At 36.0% G+C, this 19,755-nt stretch overlaps 1 protein-coding gene across 6 annotated transcripts in view; it reads right to left on the reverse strand.

Moving 5' to 3' along the window:
• LOC109058307 (cell adhesion molecule 2-like) overlaps window positions 1-19,755 on the reverse strand; it is a 223,023-nt gene that overhangs the window by 58,176 nt on the left and 145,092 nt on the right. For all 6 annotated transcript variants that reach the window (XM_042739165.1, XM_042739161.1, XM_042739166.1 and 3 more), the window contains exon 2: window positions 7,710-7,736. In XM_042739165.1, coding sequence (XP_042595099.1) covers window positions 7,710-7,736 — 27 coding nt within the window. The remainder of the gene's footprint in view (window positions 1-7,709; window positions 7,737-19,755) is intronic.

The following is a 19,755-nucleotide window of genomic DNA, read 5'->3' on the forward strand; positions in this document are numbered from 1 at the left end:
CAAACACTCACAAGATGTAAAATGATGGACTGGAGTCGTGTGGATTACTTGCAGATTACTTATTGTGATGTTTTTATCAGCTGTTTGGACTCTCATTCTGACGGCACCCATTCACTACAGAGGATCCATTGGTGAGCAAGTGATGTAAAGCTAAATTTCTCCAAATCTGTTTTGATGAAAAAACAAACTAATGAGGGTGAGTTTTTATTGTTATTATTATTTTTTTTTTTTTCAAAATCATCAACCCAAGATCAAATTTCTTACATTTTCTTTGCTATACCATAGTGTTTATCAATGCTTTTGACCCCAAGAACCATTATATTAAAATAATATAACACATTTGAAGGATTTTGAATCCCCTAGGCACAATCCTCCACTTGGAAGTTTCCTAATGTCCACTGGACCACTGGAACTTTCAACCCCATGTCCAGCAAACTTGGCAAAGTCCTTCAGCTTGTTCTCATGTATTATACATCTTCTTTTTTAACCGGTTGAACCCAAAATAACACACTGACAAAATTAACTTTTAGCAGACATTTTTATAATTTACGGTCTTTCTCTACTGTAAAAATGGACCACAAATACAGATGACTCATCTCTTGAATCTCAAAGACACTCTATAAATGCTTAATGCTTCATAACCTTCAAACTTCAAGGCTCTGTAAAACTTTTCAAACTTCTCAGATGTTTCAAACTAGGCTTTGCCAAACCAGCTTTCAAAGTATGTCTTAAAAAACTTTCCAAAATCTTTTAACTCTGTCTCTTAGGAGACATTAAAACAATAGACACAAATGAGACCTACGATATTATTCACGTAATGTATAGTATAAATATGATGTTAAATTATATCCATTTAAATCAGTTATATAATATACAGTTTTATATATATATATATATATATTATGGATTGCACAGCTCATATCATTTGGTTTTTGGAAGAATTTTTTGAGAAATGTTTAAATTTGTACTTTAAATGAGACTCAGGAGTATTTTGTAGGAGTAAAATGTGAGATTTAGGATCAAAATCAAGTACCCATTTGTCCTCAGCATGAATGTGTGTCAACTGTTTGTAAAATTATTCTTTACCTGAATTTAGAGAGACATTTATTCTGTTTGTGTTCCACAACTGAGGCATATCAATGTCAAGTGCAAAACAATTGAAAAATTAAAATGATCCTCCTGTTGGGAACTGTTAAAAATTAGAATTGAAATATTTATGGCAACAGAAAGCAGTGGTATTGTCTCCAGACTAGTAAGATCTTTAATATTGCTGTACAATATAGGGTCACAGCAGGGGTCTAAGATAGATCCATCAAGGTATTTCTAGCACATATTTCTCCCAGATCAAAAGACAACCACTGAAAAACAAGTCGGCCAACCAGCTGTTAGTTTTATTTATTTATTTTTTCCTGTGAGCACTTATGATTAGTGCCTTTGGAATGAAAAGCATGCTTATCTGATCAATTCTCTTTTCACAGTGAGTCTGTGGCTTTAAGCTGGCAGAAGATTAAATGAGAACTAATGTGAGAGGTAATATCATTTTGAATGCTATGTGATTGGTATGTCTGTCAACCTTTGCTGTGCACGGGAAAATTAAAATTCATTACTTGTGAAAGAGCCCCCATGCTGAGGTAATGAGAGTGAGGATGAATTAGCTTTCATGCAAGGCTTCATTTCAGTATTAATACACGTGTGCCTGCACAGGCAAAACATGATCAAATGGTCTAAATGCACCAAAAACATCCCAAATTATTGGTTGAGAAGTTGCAATGTGATGAAATTACATAAAATCTCGTCTTGCAATTGCTACACTTTCTACTTTAGAAATATTGCAATACTAGCATGCACATGTTTTCGACAGAAACATTACATATATATATATATATATATACCTATATAACAAAAATGATGTTAGGTGAACTAGAAATGGGAATTATGAGAATATGAGAATCAAGAAGGGCTGCATGTCATGTCCAAACCACGGTTGTCACGATACTGTTTTTGATGAATGATTCTTAATTTGGATCATGCAGCCAGGAGTGCAAAAAGAGTATGCAACATAAGCAGCACATAGGGATGATACACACACACACACACACACACACACACACACACACACAGTTTGTTTTTGTGAAAAAGTGGGGACATCCCATAGGCGTAATGGTTTTTATACTGTACGAACTGCATATTCTATCGCCCTACACCAACCCTACACCTAAAACTACCCCTTACAGGAAACTTTGTGCATTTTTACTTTCTCAAAAAAAACTAATACTGTATGGTTTATAAGCGTTTTGAAAAAAAATGGGGACATGGGTTATGTCCTCATAAGTCACCCTCTCCTTGTAATACCTGTGTCATACCAATGTCATTATACAAAGTTGTGTCCTGATATTTCACAAAAACAAACACACACACACACACACACACACACACACACAGAATGTTTTATTTTTTATTTTTTTATTTTTTTTATTTTTAAATGCATATAGACCTAAAAAAAGTAACATTTTACCCTGTGCTGTACTGAAAATTCTTTGGTGTTCTTTGTCTTTTTAAAACTGTGTGTAAAACTCTCATTATGCTATATTATCACTAAATCTTAGATTAAATCTTTTTGCAAAGTTGTTTTCTTTGAATTAGCACATCTTTTGTATTTCCTTTTAGGACTGACTGATTATAGGTCTCAATGATCTGAACTTGTACACCTCAGTTTTTGAGTGAAAAATGCATTATTTATGGATAATTTTGTCAATGTTCTCCCAAAATGAGGTGCATAAACTTAGATCAATGAGGCCTATGATCAATCTCTTCCAAATAAATAAATAAATAATTACATACATACATACATACATACATACATACATACATACATACATACATACATACATACATAATTAAAATAACCTATTCTAATCAAAAGAAAACAAGTTTAGGTTGAATCCAATATCTGGTAATAATATAGCTTAACAATTATACTTAATATACTTTTAATTATATTTATTCTACTTTAATGATGTTGCTGAATTTCATTCTGCAGAAAACATTACAGAAATTTGTGTTGTTTTTGGGCAGCTTCATCTATAGAGATGTAATAAGCATGAAATATTTAATAACTAAAAAATAAAGCGGAGTATGTTGAGAAATATGCATGATGAAGGTTGGTACGCTCTAATGACAAAGAAAAAAATTAATTAACAAAATAAGTATATATTTCTTTGTTTAAGGAGAAAAGGGGATTTTTTTTTTTTTTTTTTGCATTTGTTTATTTATTTTTTAAATTGTGTTTTGGGTTATTTTTAGGCTTTATAAGACGTAAATATGACCAAAAATATATATATTTCTGTTTCCGCTCTTTTACATTTTATCTGTTGCACTCTTGGGTATCATTACATTATTTTTGTAACAATTTGGTACTGAAATACCGATACCTTTGACATTCATAGTCCGAATGTCTGCTGAGGAAGAAAAAGAGAACATAGAAACTACAGGGACATAGTCAACCAAGTTGACAACCTAATATTTAATCACTGAACATACAGCAACATCACATTCTTTAATTAACTGGCTGACCATGAAAGTAACCATGGCCTATTTGCTAAGATGTTTGGGGAGAAAGGCTGAAGATGAATATATTTAATTAGGACTGGAGGCCCTTTTGTTGTGGCGGTCTACAATGGGATCGAAGGGTCTAGTCATATCCCTGGAGAGGAAGAGCTGGTGTAATTTTTCAGGCCACCCTTTCACGTACAATGGCACATTCTTAGTTAAATTGGAAAGCACATGCAGAGCGAACGCTGAGCTGGCGGTTTCTCTGGGGACGCTCCGGTTTTGAGTCTCCAGCTTTTCTAGCGGAAGACAGATGCATTAGGGGCTCATTAAAACCTCGCTGTGTCTTTTGCTTCCTACAAAGCAGCCTCATGTTCATTAACAACTCAGGAAGAGGTCAGAACAATGCAGAATGACACTTATCCTGACTTCAATGGAGCTTAAAAGCTGATAGATAGAGAGGAAGTAGAAGTTCCCAACATAGAACCTTAGTTATTTATAGTTGAAATGTCACCAAAATATCCATACTTTTTGGACACATATTTTATATGATGATGGCACTCCATATTCTAAAGTTTGAGGACCACTATAACATTCTATAACATCAAGGCTATTTATATCTAAGTACATTATGTGCCATGGGATATTCATGTGTGTCTTACATAAATATAATGGATTATTGGTATGAACTCACATGAAGGCACTTCAAAGCAATGGATACTAGAACACAATTATGAAAAAAGAAAAAGAAAAAAAAAACTCTTCACGTATAATCTCATGGTGTCCTTCTGCTTGCCATCTTTCTCATTATGATAGCCTTTTGAAATTCAATTTAGAAAATCCATAGGTAATTATCATGACCGGAGACTGGATTACTGTTGCCCATGATTACTGTAGAGTCAATCAATCCCTGTTACTGATTTGTCAAAAATAGGCATAAATCTTTGCAGTTTTAGAAACAGGATCCACATGTTCAAAATGATAAAGCAATCATGTTTTCTCTGCTCCGACATACATTGTGTTGCTTCGCCAAAATAATATAGGATAGATAGGATGTTCTGTGCACAATTTTTCATGTTACATCATTATGAATAGCCATTGTATGGAGATACTATTAAAAATGAATGCAATGACATGACAACAGAATTGTAACTGTGGGAGGTACTGTTCCTTTAAAAGTGAAGTTTTTAAATGTTAATGTTACACATATTGTTACACAGCGACTGTGCTACCACATTAGCAGACACCATTCATTACTACCTAGAAGCATGCAACTTGTGCCCTGAGAAAGAGCCATTGAAATGTTTCCATTGCCACCATTTTGAGTGCTATATTGCTCTTTCTATTCACAGCTAAGCCTGGCAGAGAGAAGGTGAGTTAGTGTTGACTGCATCAGGAGCTAGCGGCTAAAGAATAACCAGGAACTGCTCAGAATTCGGTTTGCTCATGCACAAATAGCCTGAAACTGGCTGGGTGGATAAATCCTGCTGCAATTACTGCTGAGCAACAATAGAAGTGTGACGTAGCCCATCCGCACAAACACACACACACACACACACACACACACACACACACACACACACACACACACACACACACACACACACACACACAAAAATATACACGCCCATTTACTACCCTTCCCACAAAAACAACCCTTCCCACTAAATTATCGCCATGGGGTGTGAGGGAACAGACAGGAGAACAGAGAATGGATTTCCCCTCTCTAGGTTTAAAAGCTTTAAAGTGCTTTTCTCTTCCCTTAAAGAGACAGAGTGACACACCAAAATACATCTAGAGCAGAGAATAGCTCAGAAAGCTAATGGAAAAGCTTAAAACACTTCAGCAGCATCATATTGCAAAGACAGTCAGGCACTATTGGGGTTAAACCTACAGCTCTTTTACCTGGATCATTTGAAATATGCAAGAAAACAAACATCTGACATCAAAAACTGCAGCTAGATCTCATACGTCATGTTATACGCCATGAAACCAAAATGGCCCTACTTATTTTCTTAAAACACATTCCTGCTCTTATTTTGACATTCCTGCTCTTATGACATAAGAAAGGTCTTTGTAATCTGTAAACAACATACTTTACTTGCTCCATTTCTAAAAGCAATTCTCTTGTTGGTTTACATCACCTAGAACAAGGCTGCACAAGCTTTCTCCTAAAGCAGGGGTGTCTAGCCCCACTTCTATAAGCCCACTAAACAATCAAGGGCTTCAGGATTATTAAAAACTATCATGCTGAGTCCTAACATGCCTACTTCCCTACTATATAAAATGTGAAAAACAGTATGGCAAAAGTGTACGAATTTGTAGTGCTCAAAAAAACTGTAGGTGAAAAGTACTTGTTTAACGCTCGGTAAGTAAGTAAGCGCTTCGCCAAATGTAGGACCCTCTCAGACGGAATTGCATTAGAAATCGCATACTTTCCTAATATATATATAAAAAAAACACTATGTGAGGCATGTAGTATGTATGAATTCAGTAACACATTCACTATTAACTAAGGGTTAATATTGATAAGTGAACCTTAAAATAATGTGTTAACCCGAATTCATAGTATTCAAAAAATAGTAGGCAAAAAGTAACCGGCTGACCTACTTTTTCCGACTGGATTCTGAAGTGCACATTTGATGGACACTTTACAATCCCATGAGGCCATGGGAGAGGATTTATGAATGGCAGGTAGGTCATGTGACAGTAACAACACAGCGGATGTAGTCTCAAATTGCCAAATCTCACCAAAAATGAATGACTTCTGGTTGCCTTGTCGCAGCAAATCAGTGTCAGTGTGAATCCCGCTTTACACCAGAGCAGTCATCCAGGTGTTGCTTTTACCACTGCTATGCTGACAACAATCTCAAAATGCCAAGGATCTCTGTATGCCACTCTGACATATCAAACTGGATGTCCACCCACAACCCTGAGCTCCTCTACCTCCAAGCTAAGACTTCCCTGATGAGTTCCCTCATCCAACTTCTCATGGTCTCAAATCTCAGCTGAAGGTCAAGCCGCTTTTTGCTGTCATCCTAGATCACCAGCTGTCCTTTGTAGACTACGACACCTGCCTGGGCTTCATGCCATTCCATTTCAAGGAAAATAATGCCTTTTCTTGACTCTCTCTAAACTCAGCTCCCCATTTAGGCCAGAGTCGTTTCATTGCAAGACTATCGCAACTCAATCTTTGCCTTCCAGCAAATCTTGCATGTTGCAACTTCACTCAGATTTCTACAGGTAACTCAGATAATCATGATTATGAAAATCAGGTATCATCTCAAGTGGTACCACAAAATTAAAGCTTAGTGCAATTTTAAGTGCTAGGCTGTGGATGATACAGCAGACTACTTCAATTTTGAAAACTTTACCAAACATGTATAGCGATCTAGACACCTGAATAGGTCTTTTTAAAAAAGTGCATTTGACTCGCACAGTTGGATATATGCTCTTCTTCATCATTGGATGAATAACTGCTGCCATGATCAATAGAAAATGTATGCAAACTCTCTTTTAAATGAAATCCCATTTTGCTGCCTACTTTCTGTGGGTGGTAATAGCACAACGTTAATTGCTTTAGGCAAACAGCACTGAGTTTTGTGAATAAGGTGCCTTCTATAATAAGCATCATTCACAGGCCTTTATTGAAAGGAGGCGTGTTTGCACTAAAGGAAATTACAATAACTTAATTTAAATACGCTGCAGCATTATTACGGTGCATTTAGCACCTGGTTAATCCGGATTGTGGGTGGTTTGTGTATAAGACGCAGGATTTTAGGCTGAAATACCACATGCAAAACTGGCCATCTGTTTAGAGAATTTAACCCTGTGCCACATACCCAAGACAAAATGCTTCCACCCGAGCTGTACAATGCATCAGCAGTGGTGACCATAATCCAACAACTACATCTTTCCCCTAATTCTGTAGCACAAGTCTGCTGTAAACCCAGGAAGCATGTAGACTGGATTCAGCTCATAATGGGTATTCCTAGGGCCAATTTATCAAAGGTTCCAGGTTTGCTTTCTCACAGGCAGAGGCTATGTAAATGCATCCCAGGCTCCTATGGGAGATAAGAGGAGGCCGAATGGCACATTGTTTATTGGTAGTTGTGTTCAACATAAATCATCCAGCTGCAAAGACAGAGAAGATAACTCACCTTTCACTTTGTTTTTCGTTGCCGCCTCTGAGAGCATAAAATGGAGAAGAGAGATGAACAGGGATGAAGGGGAACAAGAAAGAGAGCGAGAGAAACAGAGTGATTAAACAAGCCTCAAAGCATGAAATTCATAGCATATACTCCTCAAGTCTTCTATTAATAAAGTAACAATTTTCCCTAAAAAAGAAAGCTTTGCCATCAGTGACAGCATCAACCCATGTGAACTTCTTTATTTGGTGGAACACAAAAGGAGAAAGACTTTTCCATGCAATTACAATAAATGGAGGCTGAGGCTTTCAAGCTTTAAGAATGTAAAAGCACCATAAAGCATCATAAAAGTAGTCCATATGACTTAGGTACTAAATGACAAGAATATACGAAATGACTAAAGTAGATTTTACTCAAAATTTCAACTTCAAAAGTCATCTTCAATGAATCGAGTTCACAGAAACAATCAACAAATTAATGATTTGTTCATAAATCGGTCTGAATTTATTCTTTAATTCAACTGATTCAGCCTCCATTGAAACTCACTGAATAAATAATCAGGTTGCTACTGTTAATAGCTCACTGAAAGGTAAGACTATCCATGAATAAGGATGTTTTCTTACATAAAGTCACTGTGTGTCTTTGAATATATAGGACTTTGAACCTTGAACCCAGTCCCATTCATTGTAACTACAGTGAAATGAGCAACTTGAACTTTGCTTAAACTCTCATTATGTTACAGAATAAAGAAAGTCCTACATCACAAGAACGTCTATTTTTAGGTGAACTATCCCTTTAATGCCCAGTGAGTTTACAGATGAAATACGACTTCTTCTCTTTGTTCAGTTTAAAGTTTGCTCATGTTTGAATGCATAAGCTTAATACTTTCATTATGCCTGACCTTCTGCTTTGCAAGCCGCCTGCCATAAACATCGCCTTGATGAGGAGCGTAACGGACATATTTTATAGCATGCGCCATCTGTATAGACTTCTTTACAGACCCAGCTGAATAATAATCATATACAACCTTTCATTGTCGATATGCATATGGAACATCCGTGATGAGGTGAGACTAAGAGCCGAGATGACACTGCTACCATTTTTGTTGCATGAGGGAAAATGACAGAAATACCCCCATGAATCCTTTTGCGGTGCTTGAGTTTGAATGTGATACATTCAAAGCGATGAATAATTTACAGGGAACACTTTTTCTGACAACTTTTCTGACTTTGACAGCACATGGGGTGAAAAGTTCACAATATTTGAATGCTACAAGACAAGTCTGAGGCAGAAGATATCACAAATATGCACTGTAAATAGATTCTGAACAATCTGAAGAATGCTTAAGAGTTGTTTAGTAAAGATGACAATGGGAAGACTCTGTCTAAGTGAGGGAAATCAGCTTCACCTTAATCATAACTATGCACATTTTTAGAAACATTTGTTCCTCTTTCACAGCTCAAGAGATTTAATGAAGTTCCCACTAAGTTTTAGGAAACTTGAACAAAAACATCTGTGATCTGAATACAAAAAGACGCACATACAGGAAACCAATGTTTCATAGTTATTAACTAATAAACATCATGAATTGTGGGTTGCACCTTGCTTTTGTTGTACGGTACATGAACAATTTTAATGATACTCCAATGCCATGTCAGGTTTTTATCAAACACCTTCTCTTGCCACCAGTTTCACGAGTACTAACAGTTCTCAGGCCTGAAACCCCATATTACTCAAACGCTGTGAACTGGCATGACGGTCTAGAGTTTAACGAAGAAGTCATTGTTTTTCACACTCGTTAATCTCTCTCATTCTTCTGTCTTAGCCAACCACCCCCCGACCCCCCTGCCTACGTGGAAGTTATTAATCTCTGACTCTGCGCACAGTGTCAGAATCTAATAGTGTTGACAAAGTCAGACTCTGTGATAAGATTCTCCTTGCTGTAAGCAGAGAATGTTTGCCAAATCCTGAGAGGAATACCAATTGATAGGAGGATACACTAGAGAGCAAGCACTCTTAATCGAACTCTATTTGCTCAGCTTTCACTCCGTTTCCCCCTTTTGGGTTGTTTATGGGAATTAGTGTAACTGGCAAATAAAAAGAAGTCTGAAAATGACATTCCAATAAAGAGGACAAATGCTACATCTTACAAAGACAGATTTAGAGGCTGTATGCAAACATGAATTATTAATTGTCTTGTTTGACACTTCACCTCAATCAAAGAAACATGAATTATCCAATTAAAGTTTATTGGATGTTTTTTTGTTTTTTTTTTTTGGATGAACTGCCAATTCCCTTTTCATGCCTTTTCTATAGTAGCCTTGAGCAAAAGACACCAGGTTTACTGCCATCATGACAGCAAAGTTGAAAAACAGATGTTTATGGGGAGCGTGGGAAAGAAACAGAAGCCATTCACCTTATTAGAAATCATCAGAAAAACTCTGAAACTGATATTTCAAGATTGAAAAACATACATAGTTGCTTTAAGTAGATATCACCAAAAAACTTTCTGAAAAGTATCTTTACATTTATCTTCTTAAAGGTGCTGTCTGTGAGTTTTTGACTCTACTAAAGCATAAAACTACCATAATATGTTTACAGATATTTAAGAAACATGCTAAGTTAGCATACTTGTTTATCTGAAAAACAATGCTATAATCAGTTATTCTCCTTTGAAAATGTGCGTTCTGGACCGGAATGTCGGTCTTTGTTTTGGTTTGTTAAATCCACCCCCTGCCAGTTTACCCAACTGTATTTCAGCACCCTGGGTTGCCAGTTGGCGGAAAACACAACGTATTTCATTTCATTCATTGTCAAGTGCGCTCGTTCCTGTTGGTGTTGTCAATCTGGCAACCTGCATGTGTCAAGTCTGAGGAGGAGGGGCCAGGTGAAAAAAACCCATCTACAATATTTAGAATTTAGATTGCAATACCTAGTTCAACCACTCGGGTGTCAATCCTACATACAGCACCTTTAAGTAGCACTGTCAGCAACACACATTCAGAAATACATTTTTGGCATTTGACATTGCAGTTTTTGAGAATCTACCCACAAGGATTTTATTTTTTTATTTTTATTTTTTTAAATGGAGTGTAGTTAAAAAAAGCCCAAATTTTAAAACCAGCATAATTACTCAGTCCTTAATTAAGAGCAATTAGTCCAGCCCAGGCTCATTTATAAATACTTGACTCTGCTTACATTTCTGCAAAACCTAAATTGCATTGCTCCATGTACATTTCGGTGTACTTTGCAGGTGACATGTCCACATGAGGTAGTATGAGTGATATAACTTCTTTTCAATTACAGGTGCAGGTTTATTTAACAGCACAGCATCATGATAAAAAAATTGACATTTGGATACAAAATTTGGTTGCAAATTGATATTGTGTTGCTTGTAGCATTTTCTCTACAGTTTAAAAGTAAAATGTCCAGTAAGTGGCGCTAAATAGCGTGTCTAATTGTCTCTCAAATTAAAAAGAAATAAAGAGAAATGAGAAATGGTTTGATTTTCATTTTTTTTCGTTTTGTTTAAGAAACGGAAACCGAAAATGTAGCTGGATTTTTTTTATTTTATTTTTTTATGGGTAAAAAATGAGATTATGATTTAATATTTGTTTTGAATGTGTTGGCGGCTCTGAAACGCCCCTATCATCCATTCTGTACTGCACCGATACACGGCAACCACAAGCTCAGTTCATTTTCAACAGTAGAGTAGCGGCAGGCAAGCTGAGTTTATTAATCCACAGGTAACATGTTTTCATTTGCTATTACAAACAACAGCCACTGTAGCAAGCTATATCTTGTAAAGTGCAAAAAGTAGGCTAAGGCACTTCTCCGGTTGGCAGATCCCAATCCTCACACGCCATCCCGATAACAGCGGAAAGAGCTTCAGCTCTGTCGGTTTTGTTTTTGTCAAACGTTACAAAACTCTGCTGTAAAATAAAGAAAAATAACAGGGTGTGCTTTCTGCCATCTCGGTCTGTCTCTCTTTCTGAGGCTCATGTAAAACAGACATAGAACCATGTCTATTGAAAGCTTGACATGTCTACTTTTAAAAGAAAGTATTTAAACCGCTACCTACATATATATATATATATATATATATATATATATATATATATATATATATATATATATGAACTGAGCTCATTTCCCATTTCTATCGGTGCAGTACAGAAGGGATGAAAGGGGCGTTTCAGCCGCCCACACATTCAAAACAAATATTAAAGCATAATCTCATTTTTTACCCATGAACTAAAATACAAAAAATCATGCTAAATTTGCATTTCCCATTTCTTTCAAAAAAAAAAAAAAAAAATCAAACTGTTTCTCATTTCTCTTTATTTTCAGCTGCTGAGAAAATCAAATAAACAAAATAAAAAAAAACAAATAACCCTGAATCCGTGTATCATTCGTTCACTCGTTTTTTTATTTAATATTTAAAATAGAAAAATGAGAGAACAGCTCGTTTTTAATTTTTTAATTTTTTCCAAGAAGTGAAAAGCAAAAACTCAGCTTAATTTTTAGTTTTTCATTCAGGGGTAGAAAAAAAATAACAGCCTGAGTATTCGATTTCTACACATGGGCGGGAATTAAACGCCCTTTCTGCTGATTGGTCATCTGGTCATCAGTTCTTCCGCAGTATCATACAACAGAATAATAGACTCAATATTAAACCAAAAAAATGAATCAAAAAATTAAATATAGACTACACTTACAAAAAATTGAGCACTCAAATGTGAGAAAAAAATGCATTTGCTGAAGCAACCATGCCATTTTAGCCTTCATTTACAAGGCATTGAGCACTTTATTTTGGCATTATTGACACACTGTTTTCCTAATTAATGTTTTTCAGTTGCTTTGACACAATCTTTTTTGTTTAAAGCGCTATATAAATAAAGGTGACTTGACTTGACTTTTGTGGCATGTTGTGACTCACCAGACTCAAGCCAGAGTGTCCCGCATAGCAAGTTCAGTGCTTTACTGGGTGTGCTACAGAGCAAGTTTACTACAATACATCACAAAAGCCATGCACTTGGAGCTAGTTATGTGACGCAAATGTCAAAATGTATTTACTTACAAATCATGTGCAATTGTAAAAGTGTTTTGAGGTCATAACATTATGCTGTGCAAGGAACCTCAAGAAAGTTGGTGTTTTACTGCCTCTAGTGTTCATTTCAACTGAAAGCTACAGTAAAATGTAGAGTTTTGCAGAAATGCTGGCAGATTCAGGTATTTCCAATGAGTCTGGGTTGGTCATTATTAGTTATTCAGGCAACAGACCAACTAGACAATTTGGAGATCTCTACATTACTCTACTCATAATGCAAAAAGTCTTAAAAATAGGCTTCAGCTTTGTATGCAAATTCTTTCCTTTGAATCTTGAGGTGAAATGTGACAGACCATTTTTCTGTGTGACTCGCTTTTCTATAAAAATGTATTTTGTACAATGGCAATTAACTGGATTCTGCTCGTGGAGTTTCCTGCCTCTAGGGTTCTCTGCGGTGGGCCTTAGTAACCACTGTATCCCTTTCAGCCGCTCTCCTCACGTGTTCTAGAAGACTGCAATCCTTTCTCACACATTCATCCCTCTCTATCCAATGCTTTTTCTGGCAGGGCCTATTTCTGATACCTGCCTGCGGGCGATGTGAAGAGAAGGGGGAGTCGGTCCCCATGGTGATTAGTCTAACCAACCATGAGAAAGGGTTTGTCCTCCAAAGCAGAGAGAACGAGGCCCTCCAGTGAGCTCGCCAGGCGGCCGGAGGAATCATACCTCACATTGCCAAACAGCGAGAGTCCCTCGGGCACTATGGCTGCGACTGACCCCACGTCAAAGAGTAACCCATCATTCCCCATCCAGAGGAATAAAAAAAGAATCCATCAGACAAGCGCAATACAGTGTTTTGATTTCTGCCCATGTACCTTGGCTATATTTGTATATTGGCCAAGGGTTTTCGATTGAAAAAATATTGTCTGAAGGGAACATTAGTGATTTTTTTAGGTAAAAATGTCAAAAGTTGATGATGTGTAAAACTAAACATGATCCTGATAACCAGAGCTGCCCTGCCTGTTTTCTATGCCTCAAAACTTTCTGCAATGTTGCAAGATTTTGAAGCTTTCCCTGGAGAAACGACCTGCTAGTGCAAGTGAAATCAGCAGTCGGCGAGTGCCCACTTAAGGAGACCTCCACAGCCCTGATAAGAGGGAGAGTCTGAGGTAGGAAAGATAGAAAACACTCAATATGTTCCATTAGGTTATAACAAATACTTGAATGAGAGCTGAAGCTACCATGTCTCCAGTATGCATGCTTTGACATGAATCATGTAATTTTTTTTTTTTAAATGTTGCTTCAGATTAACTTAAAAAGCAAACATCAACAATAAAATAAAATAAAACTTATGTATAATACTTATGACAGCTGCTTTCTCATGCAAAGCCATGTTGATTCAACAAGAACTCTTTATAAGATGAAGATATTTTATAACATTCCAGACACATTTTAATAGCAACAATAAAGCTAATTAATTCAATAAAATAAGGAAAAGGTGAAAAATCAGGAAAATCATTTTAATTATTAACAATATAGAGATCACACATTTAAATTGGAAATAGTGACAAAAATAACAATACAAATTTTATAAAATATTAAACAAGCTAAATTTTCTGAAGAAAATGTGACTGCTGTTTTTTCATGCAGAGTCATTTGGATTAAAAAAATAATAATGCATTTTATTTATTAAGATTTATAAATAATATAGAAAAACAAACTAACTGAATCGGTCTATCTTAAAATATTGCTGTTTTGGAACTCACTGACTTTTCATTGTATGAATATGAACAGCTGATTATTCTGGTAGATCAACTAATTAATTTGCATTTGAAACATTTCTAACATATTGTAGAGTTAGTGAACTGAACAAACCCCTCACCCTTAATTATGAGCAATAGTAGTAGTGATTCTTGCCTAGTAAGTGGCGCTAATAATAACATGAGATTTCTTTCTTTATTGGTTCCCGAGGGAAAAGCACCTGACATTCCAGGTTTGCCCACAACACCTGAAACAAAGCAGCAGCTTTCCACTCACAACATCCTCCGCTGCATGAAGTGACAGTCTGCTCAATGTCACCCCATGCTGTCCTCCTCACCTGTGGCCAACGGCATGTGAATAATTCAACATCTCTGTAATATTAATGAAGAATGAGCTGTAAGTAATGGCCGATGCCTGGGGCCATTTACAGTGACAATGCTGAACACAATTCCAGAAGCGAGGAAAAGCCCATATAAACAACTCGCCGTTTCCCTCAGGAACATTTAATGCCGTGTACATTTACCATTTCATTCCCCACATTATCATAGCTAGAGTTACACTTAAAGGGCAGACAGGAAAGAATGAATTGGTAAAAGGTTAAAGCTAAATTACGTTAGCTGGGCAAAATGTCTGAGGTGCATTTAAAGGAGAATCACATGCTGGTATAAAACCCTGCAAATGTCTTTGTGTTCTCTCTATGAAAAAGGAGCTGCATCCCAAATGACGCTCTATACACTATGCACTCATACACGATGTACACTCAACCATGTAGTGTATGAATTTAATAAGGTTATTTTGTCATTCATAATTGGAGTCTGATAGCCCCTCCCCCATCGCTACGTAATTAAAGCTGCGACAGCTAAGTGCATGAAGTGTTCAACATTCTGCACATCATTTTTTAGATTATTTAAGTGCATCATCTGACTAAAAAAATAGAACTTTATCCACTTACAATTTACAGTGTGAACGCACTACTCACACTATTTATACTATAAAACGTCATAGAATAGTGCATAAGTACGCGATTTGGGACGCACCTATTTTAATATTTTAAACATATGGAGGGAAAAAAGAACAGTGGCGATGAAACTAGAGAACAAATATGTTCTGCATACTTTTTATTCTGAGAAAACACCACAGAAAATAGAAGCACGACTGATGAAGTACAATAAAATCTTGGTAAATGTCAAACCAAATAACTTTTGTGGCTGCAGCATTAAAAATGGCATTTACCCACAAAGCTATGCTAGTTGCCAAAGGGCTAAAATTATAGCATAAAGGACCATTTCAATCAAAATAAACTTCACATTGGTCTGTTCTGTAGCTCTGGGCATTTTCTGGCAGCAGACTGAAATAGATAATCTCACACACAGATTTCTGACTTTTGGTATAAAGTCCGGTCCACATAGCTAATTATTCTGGTCAAAAACCACCCAGAAATTCTGACTGACATTCTGAGTGATCGACCACAGTTCACTTTCTTTTTATGTTCTGTTTGGGCCAGGTAAATCCGAAATAAATAATACCAGAGTAAGTTACCAGCGTGTCCAGTAATTCTTCCTCAGAAATGTTCATTTTCATTTCATCATCACTTTCTGTTCATAACAAATCACACAAAGCCATTTAATCCAAACCAGGCTCATTGGAAATATGTGCCTCTAAATAATTTTTTTTTTTTGCCACACCGTTATTATGTACCTTACTGCATGTTTCATGGCAGTTTTAAAGTGAAACGTCCAGTGAGTGGCACTAAAACCACTATTTGCAATACTCAAAACTCAAACATCTTATTAACGTCAATAAAAGCAGGTATGCTGTGTTTGTATTACATTGCTTCAGGTAAGTATTGTGGCTGTTCAGTCGCTAAAAGTTAATGCTCTATCGTGTTGAAAATATCCCATACACCAAATCCAACCCTAAACCTACCTGATAGTGTTAACAAATGCAAAACTTAAATATAAAATGCATTTATTGATGCAGCCATGCTATTTTTAACTTCCTTATGCAGATACGAGCTGTTTTATCGAACTATAGTTTCTTTTGGTCCGTACCAGAGCTCTTCATCACCTAAGTGCAATGCCATATCACATGAGCGAACAAACCTACTGTGCTAGAAAACTCATGCATATGAAGCTGGATATGTGATGCTAACCTTCCAATAAATCAGTTTTCAAATCTCACAGCGTGTTAAAATTGTATTGAATTCAAAACATAATACTCTTCAAGTAATTATTCAAAATTTAGGCTTTATTAATCGAAACTGTAGACCTGCAAATCACATTTTGTGTGAAAAGGAATACAAGTTTTGGGAGTTTTACTGCCTCTAGTGTTCATTTCAACTGGAAACTGCAGCAATTTGCATATGTAAGTACGTTTTTTGAGTTTTACAGAAATGAATCTAGAGGCACGTATTTCCAATGAGCCTATGCTGATTTAATCATTTTGAAACTGATGATTTTAGCCTTTTTTTGTGTGTGTACTACTACCTAGAGTGCTTCAGTGAAGACATACTTTTATACGGCAACCCAGACTTCAGCATCACTCAAACAAATGTTTAATTTTTTTCCAGTGGCTTTTGGACAACTGCAGAAAATAAGCTCAAAAGTTTATGATTCTTACATTTTGGCTCATCAGGATAATCTTCACAAATCTGATGAATTTTGATGCCTAAATACAACCAAAGGCTGAATAAAGGAACTACACTACTGTCTCATGACTTCAATGTCATCACCATTTAGATTCTGACAACTCTTTCAATGATTATTTAAAATCTACAGGTTGAAAAGTTTGAGTTAAGACAGTCTGCAACAGTGTGAATTATAAGTTAAGACTCTTTGGCTTAATGATGTTTAATTTCCTCGATAGTCCTGTTATAAGGGTAAAAATTAAGGTATTTTATATTGTAAAATAAAACATGAAATTATTTTCAGCTTGAGTTAAACCCTATTTCAAGTATTTAGCCAAAACCACTCTGATTTTAGGACACTAGAACGTATTCTTGAAGCATTTTATAAGAACAAAACAATTGAAAACATTTAATTCAAATATTTGGTTGCTCAAATTACTTTTAATATCACTTGTTAAATTTATTTTATTTTTTTCTCAGTGAACAGATAAAACCTTGTGTACTTTGAAAAATGACGGTGACTTTAACTGTAAAATACTGTAAATATGCTAAAGTAAAAACCTGTTTAATGGTTAACAGTAAGTTCCCCTACAATATATGGTGAAAAACTGTATTGGACCTTACATGTAATTTTAAGGTAGTATACCGTTTTTGGAAGTGAAAAAGATTGTATAATTTACAGTGAATAACCGTAAATTGACATTCGCAGAATCCCATGCATTACATTTTTACGTTATAATTATTACTTTTTTTTTTTTTTAAATAACTATGCTCCTTCTTAGTTTTATTCTTATCAGTTGTGTACATTAGGGTTGTATGTTACATCTAATGTTGTTCAATTAATGTTTATTGCATTATTTCAGTTTCATGTGTGTTACCTTGATGGTGTTTAGTGTTTGTGTGAATGAGACTGTACACCTTCTATACTGTATATGTGAATATTTAAAAGATGTTTGTGATAGGTTTTGGTTCATCATGTGATTTTCCCATCACCACCTGCTTTTGGTGCAGTGCATTACAAAGGCACAAAACAGATTTTATTACTTCTATTAACATTATACCAGTTAATGACATTACGGTATTTAACTGTAAATTAAGTTAAAACCGTAAAGCCTAAAATGCCTAAAACATACAATAACATACACACAAAAAAAAACATACAAAATATCGAAATAGCAACTTTAGATAGAAGCTTTAGCAAGTGCTTTCCAGTTGTTTGTGCATTATGCATAAGAACTAGACTAGTAAAGTTGCCCAAATAACACAAAGCTCTTTCACTATGCAACTTTTCTTATCTTATTGAGTACAGCAAATGCGTACAACAAATCTGTTTTGGACATCTCTGTCACCAATAATGATTTTTATGGATATATTGCACCTATAGCTCACTCAGATGGCATTAAATGCCACTAAATCTTTGTACAAGTTCTAAATATTATAAACACATATTCTTCAGCATCATTTTGATTTATTTGTTCTTGTACCAACAGATTAAAATTTCATTTAACGCTGACACTCTATCACAGAGACACCACGGTGTCTCACTGCAAATATAAACACATTGCCACAACCTCAAACACAGCATCAGTGTCACATATAAAGTCATTTAAGCAGAAGAAAAGACCTAAGTTAATTCAAAAGTTTATGTCTTTAAGACTGCAATATTACACAGCCATACAGCTGGTAAACTTCAGTCTTTAGGGTCTAGCTTCAAATATAAGCATCATTTATTTGGCACATGGCTGGAGCCTTAGAAAATGCTTTGACATTAAGCTGTCTTTGCATGCTTCCCCGTGGAACACGGCATGCAGATAAAAAAGAAACGGCCTGCGAACTGCAGGTAAAGGAGTATTCAACCTTCTGCAGTCCTTATCTGACACCTCCCCAGAGGAAAGAGGACCAGTCAACACTGCACCTCACGCTCACCCCTGACTTATGTCTACAACACGGATGACATTGGCAGCTGTGTGTCCGTACACAAATAAACCATGTTTAGAAGTGCTGATCGGCCAAAGTGAAAAAACTTTGCTGCTTCAGCTGAGCTGTTGCGTGTACGTGTGAGTCAAGAACATGACATTTGGTGTAAAAAAAAAAAAAATGTATAGAAGGATTCAATTTTGACTCAGATATTGCAAATACATTTTCAGATATAGTTAAACAAAAAGAAATAGCAGCACATTAAATTAAATGTGACATTGTGAGGTAGTAAAACTGAATTAGGAAGTATGGAGTCAGTTCTCCTCATGTTCACACAGATGAATAACCACAGGTGCAGTTCTTCATATTAACATGAACATGTTCCACTAACATCTGACGAGTTATGCCATAATTTTGAACAGCAGGGGAGGAGGGGTTGGTTTGTAGCCACAGGACCTGGGCACCTCACAGTCACACAATCCACCACTAACTCTACCTCAAACAAGATTTTGGGGTTGTTTTGTAGCCACAGGACCTGGGCACCTCACAATCATTGAATCCACCATGAACTCTTCTGTATACCAAAGTATTCTAGAGGCTAATGTGAGGACATCCATCTGACAGCTAAAGTTGGGCAAGTATTGGATCATGCAACAGGACAATGATCCCAAACACACTAGCAAATCTACAACAGAATGGGTGAAAAG

Source organism: Cyprinus carpio, chromosome B15 (assembly GCF_018340385.1).
Source record: "Cyprinus carpio isolate SPL01 chromosome B15, ASM1834038v1, whole genome shotgun sequence".
Lineage (NCBI taxonomy): Eukaryota > Metazoa > Chordata > Actinopteri > Cypriniformes > Cyprinidae > Cyprinus > Cyprinus carpio.